This window comes from Bos javanicus, chromosome 11 (genome assembly GCF_032452875.1).
Source record: "Bos javanicus breed banteng chromosome 11, ARS-OSU_banteng_1.0, whole genome shotgun sequence".
Classification (NCBI taxonomy): domain Eukaryota; kingdom Metazoa; phylum Chordata; class Mammalia; order Artiodactyla; family Bovidae; genus Bos; species Bos javanicus.
In genome coordinates this window covers 72,159,581-72,176,411 of record NC_083878.1, presented here as the reverse complement: position 1 = coordinate 72,176,411, position 16,831 = coordinate 72,159,581, and the positions used below count along the sequence as shown (strand labels likewise).

The following is a 16,831-nucleotide window of genomic DNA, read 5'->3' as shown; positions in this document are numbered from 1 at the left end:
TCTTCCATCTGTTGGAGAGGGAAGATGTTTTACATCTGCAAAACAACTTGGGAAATGTGCATCAAATACTACTATTGAATTACCTGAGAGAGGAGCTAAAGCAGAGGATGCAGGGGAAAGCCTGTCTAGGAAGGTCCCATGGTGTCTTGCTCTGTTACATATGGACTTCCCTGTTGGTCCAGTGTTGAAGACTCCCTGCTTCCACTGTAGGGGGCACGCCTCACAGGGGCCAAAAAGGGTGAAAATAAGATGCTGCTGTAAATAACCTTGTATCTAAGTTACTTTATATGTATAAATTCCTAGAAGCAGAATTGCTGGACCAAAATTTAGGCGCACTTGTGATTTTGATTGATGGGCAATCTTTTTTTACTGATCTGTTTTTCCATCTCTAATCTCTACCAGTTAGCTTTCTAAAGCACAGGGCTGATCCTGTTGAACCTCTGCTTAATTTTGATGATTGAGTGGTATGCTCAATATAAAAAAAAAAAGAATTCATGATTTTTATAGAGAAAAAGCAAAAATTCAACTTCTCATTGCATGGCATTGGAAGTAACTAGTGATCAATGCCTGAAAATTGACAATTAAAAAATTAAGCATTGATCTTGCCTTTCCAGCATGAATTAGTAATTCAGAATAGTAACTGATGACTAATGCCGAAGCTGAAGCTCCAATACTTTGGCCACTTGATGCAAAGAACTGACTCATTGGAAAAGACCCTGATGCTGGGAAAGATTGAAGGCAGGAGGAAAAGGGGACAACAGACAGAGGATGAGATGGTTGGATGGCATCACCAACTCGATGAATATGAGTTTGATCAAGTTCTGGAAGTTGGTGATGGACAGGGAAGCCTGGCATGCTGCAGTCCATGGGGTCACAAAGAGCTGGACACGACTTAGCAACTGAAATGAACTGATGAGAGACAGTTTTTTATAGAAGATTATCAGCTACTAAGCGTGGAATGATGTAATTAGGGAAAAAATTTACCATGTTGCATCCTCTAATGAAATAATTCAGGCAACAATCAAAAACAGATCCATTCATCACTGAAAATAGACTAACCAACCTGATGTGAGGCAGTATGAAACACAATCAGCCTGGTTCCTGGAACAAGTTAAATGTCATGAGAAAAGAAGGAAGGCTGAGGAGACTGCTTTTGATTCAAAAAATTCAAGACATAATAACCACAGATAATGTATGGATCCTGATTCAACTGTAAAAAGCCACTTTTGAGACAATGAAGGAAATCTGATTATGGATTAGACAAAGATAAGCAAGAATTTAATAAATGTAATAACATGGTAAGTTTCCATATTTTTTAGAGATATGCTGATGTTTGGAGGAGTAAAATGATATAATGACTGGGATTTGCTCTAATGCAACTTCTGCAAGGAAAAAAAAAAGGAAACAGAAAGCATTCATGGGAAATCTTGATAATTACTGCATTTAGTGAGGGGGATTCTTTGAATAGTTCCCTGTACTTCTATGATGCTTGAAATTTTTCAATAAAACACACACATATACACACACAAAATGGATGACTCTTCTGTTTTTTAGGCTAACCATAATGGTCAGACTCTCACAATCTCAACCTAATCCAACCTAATAGGTTAACAGCTTTATCACTAATTCTCCACACAAGCCTCCATTCTAGCTTTACCGCATGACTTGACACTTTGGAACTGGCTGATCATTTTGAGGCCTATTCTGTAGTCTAAATTATTCCCTCTGCCGATCTGCCTTCTCATCCTTTTTCCAATTGGGAAATTTCTTCTCCTTCAAGGCCTAGGTCAGATGTTAGCTGTGAAGTCTTGCCCAACCTCACTAGATCTCCTGAGTTGCTTCCAATGAACTCTGTTCATTACTACTAGTAGAATTTATCTCATACTGTAGACACTGTCTTCTTCCATCATGATGAGCACTCCCTAACAGCACACAGCATAAAAATTAAAGGCACAGACTCTAGACCCAGAATGCCTGAGATCGCATGCCAGTTTACTTAGCGTTACATTGGGCAAGTAACGGCAACTCTCTGTGCCTCAGTTTTCTCATCTGTAAAATCTCACTTCATAGGATGGTATTCATCTCTGTAAATAAGAAAGGGCCAACAGTTTCCAACACATGTTAACTACTGAGTACTAAGAATATAAAATATTAATATATTAATTGTAACATTATTTAATACAAATACCACTGTATTTGTTTAACATTAATATAATAATAACACTAAATACTAAGGGTAGGACTCCTACTTGTCCTTATTATACTGCTCCTTATATCTAGCTCAGTGTCTGGCACATAGATGCTCAATAAATGGTTGATGACTTGGGATAATTTTTGGTCTCCATACTGACCTTCACTTTGGCCCCAAAGCACTGGCATGGACCTAATCACCTGAGAACATTTCCATAAAGTTTTGTCTAGAGGTTCGCAGCAGGTGCTAAGAGGGACTGGGGAGTCTGGACTCCTAAGTGGTGGTGATGCTAAAAGAGATAACAGGCAGCAGAGTTGCTGAGTGTAGGGAGTATGTCATTTATTGACCCTGTGTTCCGCCACTCACTGGTCACTACTCTTGACTCGTAGGACAACAGGTACAGAACTGCAAGGGATCATCCCCAGCTCTGTGATCACCAGGTCTACCAGTTCTGGGGGGGTCACATCATAGACCAGATTCAACAACCGTAGCGACGAGTGGTTCTGCCAGTTAGCCAGGGCCACATGTTCTCCTCGCTCACACAGCAGATCATCAGGGTCATCTGCAATGGGAGGTACACCCTTTTATGTACTTTTAAAAAATAAGTTGTAGTTCAACCTCCCTTCTCCCTCCCAAATCTTCTCAGGTCCCCGGAACTTCCTCTTCTGCCCGCCTGGGCCTCCTTACCTAGCTCATTAGAAACAAAGGCGTCAGTCTGCACACGCTCACAGAACTTGTATGTTTCACAGCAGACCAGCACTGGTACATTATGGGCCCGTGCCACCAGGGCCAGCTGTGCTGTCCCTACCCGGGACATCACAGACCCATTCGCCAGGAGAGCATGAGCTCCCAGTAGCACCTTAGAAACCTATTTTGAAGAGTAGAGAGAAGGAAAAAAAAAAATCATGTGTGACCAATACAGAATAAGGTTTCCAACTCCTACCCAGGACAGCAACATTAAGACAATGAGTAACAAATCGTAATAATGGCCCTTGGAAAACACCTGACCACTGATTCACTGCACCACCCACAGGAAGACTAAACTCTGAAGTTACTTTTGTCTGGTTCCCTGGTGGTGGCTGCTAGTTTAATATAAGGTTCCTGTCATAGCTAGACATGCTGTGTAATGTGCTAGAGATGTTCTTTCTATTAGCTATCAACAAGGTTACAGAGTTTTAGGATTTCTAGGTAACTGCAATGTTGGGAAGATGGGATTACATCTTTACTACTGCACCCTTTTACTCCACTTTGGAGTCCCTTTACTCTGCCCTCACCTCTGGGAGCACATAGGAAGCTGCAGGAATCAGCAGGTAGGAGGCAGGGACCCCAGCACGGACCAGAGAACGTAGTGTGTGCTTTGCCTCCAGCCGTGGCCGGCTGTCCACCACTACCACGCGAAATTGCCGGCCCTTAGCCCAAGCCTCCTGAAGAATGTGTGATACCAGAGATGAGCTGGAGCAAAGGGAGAGGAGGATTCAGTTATAAACGTCACTGACTGATGGTCAGCTCATTCCTAAAGGGCAAAGGGGCAGTCCCTTCTTCAGATCATTTCACTTCCCAGTTTTCTTGGTCGTAGGGTCTGGCCCATACCATCCATATACCAGGATCACATCTCCATTACTGATCTTCTTATAAGCAAAGCGTGAGATTGCCTGAGCTGCAAGCACAATCTTCTCTTTTATATATCTGTCAATAGCTGCTCGTAGTTCTGACTTGGCCTAGTGGAGTAAGACACTTAAGGAACAAGAAATGGACATTTTTTTCCTTTGATTATCATGCCAGATACTTGAACATGTGTATAACAATGAGACTAAAGGGGGCCCAGGTTAGACAGTCCAACCACCTCCTTAACCCCTGCCCAGGCAGACCAGATAGCTGCCCTTCCTGGGAGTCCCAAATATGTTTCTAGCTCCATCCTCCCATGCATGCCTTGCTCATGCCTCATACTCATCACCTCCTCTTCCCGCTTAGAGCTGCTCACACCCGTGATCTCCTTGTTAAGGAACTTGATGGCGTTGTACATGCTGGCTGACAGGGGACGGCATTGAGTCAGGAAGCTACAACAACAACAACAACAACAACAACAACATCTTGCATCCATGCAACGCTTCACAGCTCACAAAGCTTTTATATTTCAAAACATCTTTTGAAAGAGAAGACAGAAAAATTAAAAACAGAGATAGAAGAGCAAGAAAAAGGGTTCAAGAAAAGGACGGAACAAGGTAAAGAGTGGGAGGAGACATGCAGTGGTCATCCTTACCTGAAGTAGGGCTTTAGTTTATTCACTAGGTCCCTTGACAATTCTTCACTGGGAGGTGTTGTGTAGTCCTGAATCACCTATAGGTACACAGGTTGATCAGTAAAAAGGCCCCCTGACAAGTCTCTGAAAGGGGAATAGGGTGAGCTTCTCTGAGGAGAGTCTTCTAGGATGGTGTCATTTCATCTTCCCCTAGAAATGACTCTGGCTGAGAGAAGCTGGGGTAGTGTTGGAGAAGGTGAGGCTAGGTCATAAGAGGGAATAAGATGGGACATACCTGCTGCAAGGCACGAAGCAGGGCGATGCACCGGGCATTGGAGCCACTGACCAGGCCCTGGGAGTACTGCAGGCCGAGCCGCACCATGGCTGGGTGGATCACAGAGGATGGGATGCTGATGGGATGGCGGTGTCACACACTTTGCAAGGGAACTTGAGCACCTACTGCCCACCTGCCTCTGATGAAAATGAACCTCCTTCACTAGCACAGACACCCCCATTTCCTCAAGAGTTCTGCCTTGTGTTCATACTTCTTTCCACAGATCCAACCTCCAGGTTCCAGTCATTTTGAAAACAGAATTACTAAAACTCCTCAGACTTAAAAGTTATGACAGTTTCATAAAATCCTACCTCATAAACTGGGTCAAAGAGTTTTGTCTGCTGTACTGGGGTAGGTGGGAGAAGAGACTGACTTTGGATCCATAATCCTTTCGTGTAGGAACCTTGACAAAACAAGGGGACAGGACCAAAGGCCCAGAGTTTAAAACTGTGGGATGATGCTGGGAAGGAAAAAGACAGTGAGCCCGCTTTGACCCAAATACTCATCCTTTTCCAAGGTCTCACTTTGCCCCGAGCAACTTTCCTCCCTCTATTCCATCTCCCTAGGCTCTTTCTGGCCATACTCCAAACCCACTTCTTACCTGCTGTCGCTCTGGTTTTTTCACAAGCCTTCTCAGAAGTGTGGGGTCATCAACCTGACTATGCTCAGGCAGACGCTTCACTCCTAGAAGATAACAATCATGTCTTCAAGACACTGTAGGTGATAAAGAGAAATCTGCTTTCAGGGCATAAGGGACATCAAGAGAAATTTGAGGCAGGGTAGAAAACTGGAGAAAAAAGGTAGATGAAGAAACAGCGGTAGGAAGAGGCTGACGGGAGAACCGTGAACTCTGGGAACCAAGGTAAAAACCGGCAGCTGTTCTCTGGTGGGACAGCCTGAGCTAATATAGGCCTTTGAATCAATGGAGATCTTGAAATGAAGGGACAATACCTGAGGGGGTTTCTCCAGCTGTGCTGGGGCAGGCTTGAGGAGGTGGCCCTCCTTGGTCCCCTTTTCTTGCCTGCTTCAGGGCCCGTTCAGCCTCTTGCTTGGCCCGCCGTTCAGCTCGAAGTTCAGCTTTACTCCTACCTGCTGGAACTTTCTCCTTGGCAGTGCCCAACTGACTGTCCGGTCCTGCCAGGTGTTTGGCTGGGCCTACTAAAGGTAGAAGAGGCAGGTGCCCAAGCCTCTTGGGCAGGTAAGTAATAGCTATGCCCAACCAAAGCCTCTTTTCCTTTTCACTTGTTCAAATCAACTTTGTCCTGTCTCCCCCACTTTTTTCCCACCACATCCCTTTACCAGTTTCACACCCCAGCCCTTTGAAAAGCCCCCACACCTTGACACTGGGCTGCAGATACAGCGGAGCCAGTTTCTGTTTCTGCCCCCTTTTCCTCTTTCCGTTTCTTCTTCTGCTGTTTCTTTTCTTTCCGAAGCTGCAGCTTTTCTTCTTGGGTCATCTCCCTCCCCTCTGCCTAAGACACAGACACACAATACTGCTCTTCCCCAATAATTCCAAAAATGAATAAACACTACTGGATACTTACTAGACTCCCACAGGGTCCCTAATCCTTCCTGAGTTTCACCAGCTCCTTGTTACAAGCTAAGAGCCTACAGGGATAGAAGTTTCTCCTTCAAGTCAGAGTCACACTACCATAAGGCTGACAAAACTCTGTAAAAATCTCCTGGCTTTACCAAAAAATAAAGTGGAACAAGGATGGAGGCTGGGACGGAATGAAGTTGATACAGGCTCCTGCGTACTGCCTGACAGGGTAGGTAGCTTGTGCGGGCACCCTCACTTACCCCAGGCCGAGGAGCAAGCTCCGCCTTCATCCCAGATCCCGAGTCTGCATCAGAAAACAGGGCACAAAGTGAACTAGAGAGGCTCCGGGAGGGTTTGGGGGGACTCGTACTCGGCACAGCTGGTTGCTGGCTCGGCATGACCAGAGCTCGGCTCCGCCACCAGGCGGGAGGTGAGCCTGGGATCCGCGTGGGGACGCAGTGCGCGGCCGGATCAAAGGGAAGCCGGGCGGGGGAAAGAAGCGAGCACGCACTCTTCCCGGAGAAACAAGCCGGTGCGCGGCGCAGAGTGTGTCCGAGGCACTGCCGGCCAGAGTCCGTCGTGGCGCGGGAACCAAATGACGGGGCCCAAAAGGACCCAGGGCCCAGCAATAGCCTTCTGGAGCCGTTGGCTCACGTACTTATTTGTGCGCCCGGCCCTTCACTCACCCTCGCGAACAGCCACAGCCGCGGTAGCCATCACCCTTCGTTCTAGGCTCCGCCCGCCGGGGTCACCGCGACTAGAGCGCCCCCTGGGTAGACAGCCGTGTCGCGCAGCTCCAGGCGGACTACAAACCCCTGCATGCACTGGGGCCCCGCCCCGGGCTACGGGTCGCGATAAGGGCCATCGCAATTTCAGGCTCCTAATCCCTTAGACTACAATTCCCAGAATGCCAGGCGGCGCTGCGTCCCAGAGCAGACGTTCCCAGCCCTTCCCATAGCCGATCTCGCGCCCACCCCCACCCCCCAAAATGGCGAGCGAGACTGCGGGGACGCGCTGAGAAGCGGAGGCGAGCGTGCAAAGCCGCTGCGGCCCTTATAGTCCGGAGCCCGGCCGGGCCCTGCTGCAGGGAATATGCACTTTTCCATTCCTGAAACCGAGTCCCGCAGCGGGGACAGCGGCGGCTCCGCCTACGTGGTGAGGAGCGGCCGGAGCCCAATCGGGCAGGGGCGGGGATAACGGGCCGGAGCCTCTCCGAGCGGCCTCCGAGGTCTGGCTGCCACCTTTCAGGCCTGGTCACAGGCCGCCGACTCCCGACGGCCTCGCTGGGAGCTTATATTACGTCTGAGATTCGTCCAGAGGTCGCCCCAGCTCCTGTAGGTCCTTTGTTCGGCCGCATCGCCTCCCTCGGCTGGGCCGCGGCTACTCTGGTGGGCGTCACTGGCCTCTTAGGGAAGAAGACTGCAGCCTGAGCGCTCGAGTTTGCCCCGACTGGCCCTTCTGCTTTGGGACCTGGCTCTGGGGGAGATGGACTGGCAATCCTCGGAAGATCTCGGCGCGTTCCTCAGCGCAGCTGTGCCAGGCCACTTCCGGCCAGGGTTCGCAAGGGGACCGCCCAGACCGCGACCCTAAAATGCTTGCCTGCTTTTGTGTCCTTAGGCCTATAACATTCACGTGAATGGAGTCCTGCACTGTCGGGTGCGCTACAGCCAGCTCCTGGGGCTGCACGAGCAGGTGGGACTGGCACCCCTGCCTTGAGGCAGCGTCAAGCCCTATCCTCCACCTGGGCACCAGCGTCTCCATTTCCCGCCTCGTCGCTTATCCGTAGGCTGTAGTTCCCTTTTAATCACAGCCGCAGGGGAGGATTTAGTGCTTTATCTGGTCGTGTGACATTTCCGGGGAACTCCCTAGGAAGCTTAATGTCTGCCACTCTAACCACCCCTGTCTATACTCACATTCTCCTTCCTGCTTCTCTGCCCCCGTCTTACACAGCCTGTACACTGCCTGTGCCTGTGCATGGAGAGATCGCCCACCCTTTCCCCTCGGCTGCCAAAGCACTTTCCTTCTGTCAGCTGAGCTGCAACTTGAAATTCTTTTTCCGGTTCATACAAACCATTCATCAGTTTGGGTCTGTGTTCCTTGATGCACCTGACTGGGTGTAGCTGTTCCAGTTATCCTGTGTCTGTGATGTAATGTTTCTGTTCTCACCAGATTGTGAGCTCTGTATTTAATTCAGTAGAGTCTTGATTATACTGATAACTAGTTGTGCAACTCTAAGCAAGCTGCCTGATTTCTTTGGGCCTTAGCTACTCCAATTGAAACATGGATTCATTGATCTGCAGTGTCCCTTTAAATCCTAAGATGCTTTGTGAATATACTTAGCTATTACTTGACTGTGCACATAAACTCTCCTTACAAAACCCTTTGCTTCCTGTAGGGGTTCAATGAATACAGCCTTGCTAGATAATCAAGGGGCTCACTAGGCCCTGGCCCTATATAAACCCTTCCCACCCTGTGAAGGGGCTGACTCACACACTGTAAGATTGAAAAGGACATATATCTAGGATAGAGGAATGGCTGCCCCTGCCAAAGGAATCATTTCCTGGGTGACCAGGGTCGGTAGGGGAGCAGTGATTGAGGAAAAGGAAGGGGAGCCCAAGAGAACATTATGAATGTGGATTGCCTCTTGTCACTTGTGATGTTTATGTAAAGAGTTGTATCTCTTTCTCCAAATAGCTTCGGAAGGAATATGGGGCAAATGTGCTTCCTGCGTTTCCCCCAAAGAAGCTTTTCTCTTTAACACCTGCTGAGGTGGAACAGAGGAGAGAGCAGTTAGAGAAGTACATGCAAGCTGGTGAGTGGCTCAAGGGAACAGAGGCTGACTCTGTTGAGGATTATGGGGAGAGTCAAAACAGCTGATTCTGTAGAAGGCTCTGCTGGGAAGCCTCTTGTTTGATTTAATAAGCAAAAGTAAATAACATGCAAGGATGCTCTAGTATCTGGGTATCAGAAAAGCAGTTTTGGCCTTGACGTCTATAAGAAGTACTGATACGGCACTAAACAGTCTTAAAACATTTTCAGTTAATCGGGAGAACTTCATACTTCATTTGTGTCTGATGTGCTTTAGATGAACATTAAGTTCTATAGATAGTACTTAACTAGATGGTAGCTAAGGGTAGGGCAGGTGAGGAATTTATGCAGGGGACTTCCCTGGCAATACAATGGTTAAGACAGCACTTCCAAGGCTGAGGGTGCCAGTTTGATCCCTAGTCGGGAACCCAAGATCCCACATACTGCACGGTCAGCCAAAAAATAAAAATTAAGTTAAAAAATTATGCGAACAGTGAGTGGGGTGAGGCCAGCTGGGATATGTGATAGGCCACCATCAGCCAAGGAAAGGGAGCCTACCAAGAAGAGAACTGGAAGGAGCCAAGAGGAAACCATAAGTTACTAAAACATCATTCTCTTGTCCCCACAGTTCGGCAAGACCCATTGCTTGGGAGCAGTGAGACCTTCAATAGTTTCCTGCGTCGGGCACAGCAGGTAAGGCTTTGGGGGACCAAGATTTAAGGTTGAAGCACCTTCCTGTAGGGCCACGTCATTTTAATCAGGTCAGTACAGAGGAGTTATTCTGGCACCTTTTCATGGAAGGGGGCTTCTGCTGTACCAGTGAAATCACGGAAACACAGCTTATAATTAAGCAGCTGAGAATAAAGGCACTGGAGGGACCTAGAAATACATAGTTGGGAAGGGGTCAGAGCTGGACGCCGGGCATGTAGTTAACAAGGAGGTGCTCCCATTCCATTCCCATGTTTGTTCACAACCAGGAGACACAGCAGGTCCCCACAGAAGAGGTCTCTTTGGAAGTGCTACTCAGCAACGGGCAGAAAGTTCTGGTCAACGTGCTAACTTCAGATCAGACTGAGGATGTCCTGGAGGTGAGGCACTTGTTCTGCACTGGTCTTCCTTCCCCCGTGCCCCCTGCACTCCTTCCCAGGCTTAAGATGATTGGAACCACCCCATTTGAGGAGTTGTACTTCCTTCCTTGTCCCCAGGCTGTGGCTGCAAAGCTGGATCTTCCAGATGATTTGATTGGCTACTTCAGTCTCTTTCTAGTTCGAGAAAAAGAGGATGGAGCCTTTTCATGTGAGTTTCTCTGGACTTTACAACTTCCCTCTGTTTCGAGTAGTGAATTTGCCTCCCTGTCTCCCCCAAGAATGTGGCAGTCATTTCCCCAGGGCTTTCCCTGCCCTGAGTCTGACATTTTCATTTTTTTTTTAAACCCATAGTTGTACGGAAGTTGCAAGAGTTTGAGCTGCCTTATGTATCTGTTACCAGTCTTCGGAGTCAAGAGTATAAGATTGTGCTAAGGAAGAGGTCAGGGGTGGGCTGGGAGGAGGGAGAGTGCTGGGTTGGATTATGGGGCCATGTATTGAGACAGAGTGACCTGGGCAAGGGGGTAGTGTTGGGTTTTTCTACCAGGCCTCCCAAGCTTCCTCCGACTTTATCAGCCTTCACCCCATAGTTCCCGATTGCTCCTGTTTTGCCCCCCTTTCCTTTCTACCTCTTGCCTTCCCTCAGCTTAGCCCCATTACCCCTTTCCACCCCTTGGCCTCACAGTTATTGGGACTCTGCCTATGACGACGATGTCATGGAGAACCGGGTTGGCCTGAACCTGCTTTATGCTCAGGTGAGCTTGGAGCTGCCTCAGAACCCTTCCCCTGAAAATGGCTCTGGTGTCCCACTCTGCCGAGAAAACTCCTTTCGTGTCTTTACTGCCAGTTCACGGGGAAGTTCCTAGCATACTCTGAGGGCATCTGGCACAGCCTGTACTCTCCCTGCTTTGTAAGCTGATTGGTCAAGAAGACTCACTGCAAAGAGCTGGCTCAGATGTGGGGCTAGGGGTCAGGCTGGACAGAGGTAACTGGACATTTTCTTTGGACCCCTGCCCCTCACACCATGTCTCCACTGTAGACGGTAGCAGACATTGAGCGTGGATGGATCCTGGTCACCAAGGAGCAGCACCGGCAGCTCAAATCACTGCAGGAGAAGGTCTCCAAGAAGGAGGTGAGCCTTGCCTCCCCATCTCCCTCCAAGGGGTTGCTTCCTCTGGGCTGTCCTGCTTCCCCTCCTGACTCGCCCACATGGTGACTGGGTTTCAGTTCCTGCGACTGGCCCAGACACTGCGGCATTACGGCTACTTGCGCTTCGATGCCTGTGTGGCTGACTTCCCAGAGAAGGACTGTCCGGTGGTGGTGAGCGCAGGCAACAGTGAGCTCAGCCTCCAGCTCCGCCTGCCTGGCCAGCAACTCCGTGAAGGCTCCTTCCGGGTCACCCGCATGCGGTGCTGGCGGGTCACCTCCTCTGTGAGTTGGGGTAGGAGGGGGGGCCTTTGGGATGGAGGCCTGGCAAGCCTTGAGCTTTGGGAATGGGCTGGAGTAGGTCAAGGCAAGAGGCACAGTCTCTTAGGCTGAGAACGAACTCAACCTGATCCCCCTTCTTCTCCAGGTGCCACTGCCCAGTGGAGGCACAAGCAGCCCCGGCCGGGGCCGGGGTGAGGTGCGCCTGGAACTGGCTTTTGAATACCTCATGAGCAAGGACCGGCTACAGTGGGTCACCATCACCAGCCCCCAGGTGTGAGCCCACCCTCAGGCCTCCTCTGGAGCCCATTGCACCGTCTCTCTTAGATACCCAAGTCTAGGGCTTCCAGGACTCCATGTGAGTGGGAGCCCTTGTCCTAGGGGTGCTGGGCTCAGGGTGACCACTCTAGTCAGGCTGAGCTCTCCCCTTGTCCTCAGGCTATCATGATGAGTATCTGCTTGCAGTCCATGGTAGATGAACTGATGGTGAAGAAATCTGGTGGCAGTATCAGGAAGGTACGCGGTGGCTGTGCTCTCCCTGCCTTTTGTCCTAGGGCTGACGCTTCTGAGAGGGAGGGAAAGGCTCAGGATTCCCATGGGAGTGATCCTGCCCTTACCAGCGCCTCACATCTCCATCCCCAGATGCTGCGCCGGCGGGTGGGGGGCACCCTGAGACGCTCAGACAGCCAGCAAGCCGTGAAGTCACCACCGTTGCTTGTAAGTACTGCTCCCTGATCGGTGCCCCAGCCCCCAGCCCTTGCCTGACCTCCCCACAAGGTCTCTGATGCTGCTGCCTCCTCTTCCCCAGGAGTCACCGGACGCCAGCCGGGAGTCCATGGTCAAACTCTCAGTGAGTTTCCCACGAGGCTTGGTGAGGTTGGTGTATGTAGGGGATCTCAGGGAGGCTCAAGCCCTCTGACCCCCAACCCTCCCTTTATTCCAGAGCAAGCTGAGTGCTGTGAGCCTGCGGGGGATTGGCACTCCTGGTACAGATGCCAGTGCCAGTGACGTCCATGGCAATTTTGCCTTCGAGGGCATTGGAGACGAGGACCTGTGATCTCCAGCGCTTGGATGTCTGCCCTCTGCCCTGGGAGAATGTTCAGAAACTTGCCCTGTGCCTGTATCCCGCCCTGCCTCCCAAACTGGGGGCATTTCCCTTTTTCTTGTCTCCTTTTCTCCTCTCAGCCAGGGGCCTCCTAACCCACCTCTCCCTCCCCCTCCCCCCAATCCTGGGGCTGGCTATACAAAGGATCACCTAGAGCTGGCCCTCAATGCCAAATTAGCATTTAGTATTTTGCACAAAGTCCACGGGACCATGGCTACCTGCCTGGGGAGGAACCACAGTTCCCTCCAGGCTGCTTCTGGCTTCTCAGGGCCATGAGCCAAGGGGATGGGCAGAGGTCTGTGTACGGTCTGGCCCAGCTCCCCATCATTAAACTCAGCCTGATTGCTGCCTACCTCTGGTTCCCTCTCTGCCCCTGCTCCCCCCATCACAGCATGCACTGCTGTGCTAAGGGTGAGCCTGAGCCGTGCTTGTCGCAGCCAACTCAGCATAGACATGGCTTTGTTAGTGTTTCCTTTATTATAAAGCACTGAAATAAGTTAAATAAACAGGTGTGAGGCTGGACAGTCCCCCAGCCAGTTCCTCCACTGCCCCTGGGAGCAGTGGAGATGAATACAGGGCCCTTGTCACTGAGCTGATGAAGTGCATCAGTCAAGGCAAGGCCCCCTGGTCCATATGGGTCCCCTGCCCATGGGGTTTGGGCTGGTCCATACAGTGCCTAGGTGAGTCAGTGTGGAGCCCCCTGGCCAGCGGGGGAGGAAGGAGAAGGTGGCTTCTGGTCCGTCTGTATAAAACACAGGAGGGTCAGGACTACTGCATGGAGCCCTGGGACAGAAGGACCTAGTTCAGGGTGAGTCTGTATGGAGAGCTCGGCTACTGGTGGCACCCAGGGCTGTCGGGCCCCGAGAGCTCAAAACTGGGGGAGGACTGTGAGGTGGGGCCCAGCCCTCAGAAGCAGAGAGGCCAGGCCCTCCCGCCCCACCATGGCCATGCACCTTCTGGTGGCGCTTGTAGTTGTCCCAGTGGCCCGTGGTATAGGCGCAGGTGGCACAGCGGAAGGGCTTCTCGCCTGTGTGCCGCAGCATGTGGCGTTTGAGGTTCATACTCTGATTGCAGCTGTAGTTGCAAAGGCTACACCGAAAAGGTTTGTCCCCAGAGTGGATCCGACCATGACGTTTGAGGTTGGCCAGGTTACCACAGGCATAGGGGCAGAGGGGGCACTTGTAGGGTTTCTCTCCCGTGTGGACGCGCTGGTGCCGTTTCAGGTTGTCCAGGTGAGCAGAGGCATAGGGACAACGGGCACAACGGAAGGGCTTCTCACCACTGTGCGTCTTCATGTGCCGAGCCAAGTGGTTGGGATAATGAGTGGCAAAGGGGCAGAGGCTGCAGGCGAAGCCTTTGTCACTGGGGCCCTGGGGTCCCCCACTGGCACTACCGCCAGTCTCTCCTCGCATGCAGCGCCCACACGTGGCTGCTCCCAGTCGACTGCCCTCCCCCTCCTCCAGCTCTTGCCCACAGTTCCGGCAGGTCCAAGGGAACAGCAGCTCTGGCAGTGGTTCTGACCCAGTCCCACACAGGCCTTCCCCTTCACCCCGCAGCTGCCCACAGTCCGGCAGGAAGCTGGCACCGCCTGGTGACACATGGAGGCTCAGATCTGGAAGCAGCAGGGCATCTGTGGGGACAGTGAGACCTGGGCTATGAACACAGGTACCCCCTAAGGCCACCCACCCGTGTCCCAGGTCCTTTAGTCCTGGCTTTTTACCTTCGGGTCGCCGAGGCACTGCCCCCTCCTGCTCTGTGGGACTGGGAGGCCGGGCAGGACGTGGAGCACAGCAGCGGAAGCCACAGGTCGGGCAGGGAGGGGTGGGGGGCCCTGCATGGGTGCGCTGATGCCGCCTCAGGTTGCCCAGGCTGCTGCAGGCAAAGGGGCAGTGGGGACAGCGGTAGGGCTTCTCGCCAGTGTGGGTGCGGGTGTGTCGTGTCAGGTTGACGAGCTGGGCGGAGGCGTAGGGGCAGCGGCCACAGCGGAACGGCTTCTCCCCGCTGTGTGTCTGCATGTGCCGCTTCAGGTGGCTCGAGTAGTGGGACACGAAGGCGCAGAGGCGGCATGAATACAGTAGACGTGGGGGCAGCGGGGGCCCCCCACCCGGTCCTGCCCCACAACACGGCCCCTCACCTGTGGGCCCCCCACACAGCTGGCAGGCTGGGCCTGGCCTCTCACCCCTGGCCTCCCCTGGACCCCTGGTTGGCTCCTCAACTTCACTCTCCGCACTTAGTGCGCGGCCGCCCCCAGACTCGTCGTCGCTCAGCCCGTAGGGAAGCCCAGGCCTGGCCCCCAGAGAGTCTCCTGGTGAGACAGACAGAAGAGACATCAACACAGGGCAGAACCAGACTCAAAACTCCCTTTTTCTCACTTGTAGCCTCACCACTTGCTGGGCTCCACCCTTCTCTTCAATTCAGTGACCCTAAACAATCAACATGAATTAGCTACCTCTGAGCCTGGACTAACCCAGTGATGACAGAGTTGTACATAGGTTCACGGAATGGAAAAAAATGTGTGGTTCACAGTGGACCACCGATTGAAATCAATCAACAAGTAATTCTTGGGATAAGAAAGCAAAAATACACAAGGCAAAGGCCTGAGACGTTTTTCTAATTCATCCATCAGTGAGGACTCAGTTTTTAATTTATAATCAGCTCCATACTACCTCAAGAGGCAAAATTTGGAGTGAAGAAGAAACAAAGTAATGCGTGTAATACTACTTCTAAGCCTAAAGGATGGATTCCCTTTTATGTGGATCCCTTCAATGACTTTCAAAAGCATCTTCCAGAAGTGACATTAAGTGGATAGATAAGTAGTGCAGCAACTTAGGATGGGGTGATGCTAAGATCACAGGGAAGACTGTGAAGGATATTTGAGGGTAGAGATTAAAACCTCAGTACAAAAGGAGTTTATGTTGCAGGTGAAATGGAGTCAGAAGTACCAGCATGAATGAGGTTGCTTCCCTAAACCTCTTAAACTCCTAATGAATGAATGGGCTAGGGAGCAAGACAAGGTTATTAAAAGGGCATTTACTTGTAGTCAGTCGCTCTTTGTGATTCCTCCACTGTACTATTCATAACATCTTTGAACCAGGCCCCAAAACTTCACATCAACAAAGTGAAGGACCATCAGACAAATGAAGAAATCTAGCTCAAATCTAAACTTACACTAAACCAGTCGCACTGGCAGGAATGCGTGTTTTGCTCACAAGCACTAAACCTAACCCACCTTCTAAAGGCTGGGGTTCCAGTGGTCACTTTCTTAAGTGCCCCCAAACCCACCTTCAGAGTCTCTCTCGAAGCCCATGAGCTGGTCGCTGTTGTGGTCACCTTCCTCCTCTTCCTCTTCCTCCTCTTCTTCAAACTCCAGATCCTGGCCTAGTAGCAAATCACTCTCCAATACCAGGGCCCCGGGTCCTTCGTCGAGGGAGTCTTCGGTATCCACTGAAGAGGGGAGGGAGCTTGTAGATTCTCCCTCAGGAACCGAGCCCATCATCCGCACCCGGGCAGACAACCCTCACAGACCGTGCTTCCCGCACTCGCAGACCCTCTAGGGTACCTTGATGGGAAGCTAGGAGTCCAGATCGCCCACCCCATCCCTCAGGAGTCGCCCTCCACCCAGACCTAAACCCTCGCCACTGACCCCACCCCCGCTCCTCCCCACCTCACGGCCCCTGACCCCTGACCTTTGACCCCCTCGCATTTCACGGGCTGCGGGTGGCTTTGCTTCCTTCGGGGCATCGTGACCGGCTCCAGCCCGACGCGCCTCCGGCCTGCGGCCGCCCGGCCCCGCCCTCTAAATTCGGCCCGCCCGCCCTTCCTCTCAGGGCCCGCAGTCAGCCCCCATACAACGGCGCGAGCCCCGGGCAGCCCCCGGCCCTGGCCCCGGCGCCCAGCTCAGGCCGCTCCCGCCGCCGCCGCCGCGTCCATTCATGGAGCCCCCTACCCCCCTACGGAGACCAGCTGGTACCTCCGTACTCGCTTCCGCTTCCGCTGCCGCAGAGCCACACGGGACGCGTAGTCCGTGAAAAGTAGAAGCAGCTAAAGCGTCCACACTGTGACCAGGAAGTGATTGTGACGAAAGCAAGCGGAAGAGCCAGTCAG

At 51.7% G+C, this 16,831-nt stretch overlaps 3 protein-coding genes across 12 annotated transcripts; 1 reads left to right on the top strand and 2 right to left on the bottom strand.

Annotated features, from left to right (window-relative positions):
* Positions 1–2,509: 2,509 nt before the first annotated feature.
* On the bottom strand, positions 2,510–7,125 carry EIF2B4 (eukaryotic translation initiation factor 2B subunit delta). Of its 6 annotated transcripts, none has more exons than XM_061432984.1 (13): positions 6,991–7,125; positions 6,565–6,608; positions 6,101–6,236; positions 5,716–5,922; positions 5,366–5,448; positions 5,076–5,167; positions 4,726–4,840; positions 4,452–4,528; positions 4,146–4,248; positions 3,782–3,909; positions 3,466–3,643; positions 2,879–3,059; positions 2,510–2,753 (listed from the first exon to the last, which is right to left on the bottom strand). In XM_061432984.1, the coding sequence occupies exons 1-13, from the start codon at positions 7,019–7,021 to the stop codon at positions 2,554–2,556; spliced, it is 1,575 nt and encodes a 524-aa protein (XP_061288968.1). In that variant the 5' UTR covers positions 7,022–7,125; the 3' UTR covers positions 2,510–2,553. The 6 variants fall into 6 exon arrangements, with proteins under 6 accessions (XP_061288968.1, XP_061288969.1, XP_061288970.1 ...); XM_061432985.1 differs by having other exon boundaries at positions 5,716–5,919; positions 6,991–7,099; XM_061432986.1 differs by lacking the exon at positions 6,991–7,125 and adding an exon at positions 6,816–6,984.
* A 131-nt stretch (positions 7,126–7,256) lies between these two features.
* SNX17 (sorting nexin 17) lies at positions 7,257–13,079 on the top strand. Of its 2 annotated transcripts, XM_061432994.1 has the most exons (15): positions 7,258–7,459; positions 7,922–7,996; positions 8,999–9,116; positions 9,741–9,805; positions 10,090–10,200; positions 10,318–10,408; positions 10,552–10,639; positions 10,883–10,952; positions 11,237–11,329; positions 11,425–11,628; positions 11,771–11,896; positions 12,061–12,138; positions 12,265–12,339; positions 12,431–12,472; positions 12,566–13,079. In XM_061432994.1, exons 1-15 carry the CDS (start codon positions 7,397–7,399, stop codon positions 12,677–12,679), a joined length of 1,413 nt encoding a protein of 470 aa, XP_061288978.1. In that variant the 5' UTR covers positions 7,258–7,396; the 3' UTR covers positions 12,680–13,079. The 2 variants fall into 2 exon arrangements, with proteins under 2 accessions (XP_061288979.1, XP_061288978.1); XM_061432995.1 differs by lacking the exon at positions 7,922–7,996 and having other exon boundaries at positions 7,257–7,459.
* Positions 13,080–13,185: 106 nt separating this feature from the next.
* ZNF513 (zinc finger protein 513) lies at positions 13,186–16,798 on the bottom strand. Of its 4 annotated transcripts, XM_061432991.1 has the most exons (5): positions 16,414–16,661; positions 16,010–16,171; positions 14,448–15,032; positions 13,681–14,357; positions 13,186–13,469 (listed from the first exon to the last, which is right to left on the bottom strand). In XM_061432991.1, exons 1-5 carry the CDS (start codon positions 16,466–16,468, stop codon positions 13,413–13,415), a joined length of 1,536 nt encoding a protein of 511 aa, XP_061288975.1. In that variant the 5' UTR covers positions 16,469–16,661; the 3' UTR covers positions 13,186–13,412. The 4 variants fall into 4 exon arrangements, with proteins under 4 accessions (XP_061288975.1, XP_061288977.1, XP_061288973.1 ...); XM_061432993.1 differs by lacking the exon at positions 16,414–16,661 and adding an exon at positions 16,698–16,798 and having other exon boundaries at positions 13,186–14,357; XM_061432989.1 differs by having other exon boundaries at positions 13,186–14,357; positions 16,414–16,660.
* Between the last annotated feature and the right edge of the window lie 33 nt (positions 16,799–16,831).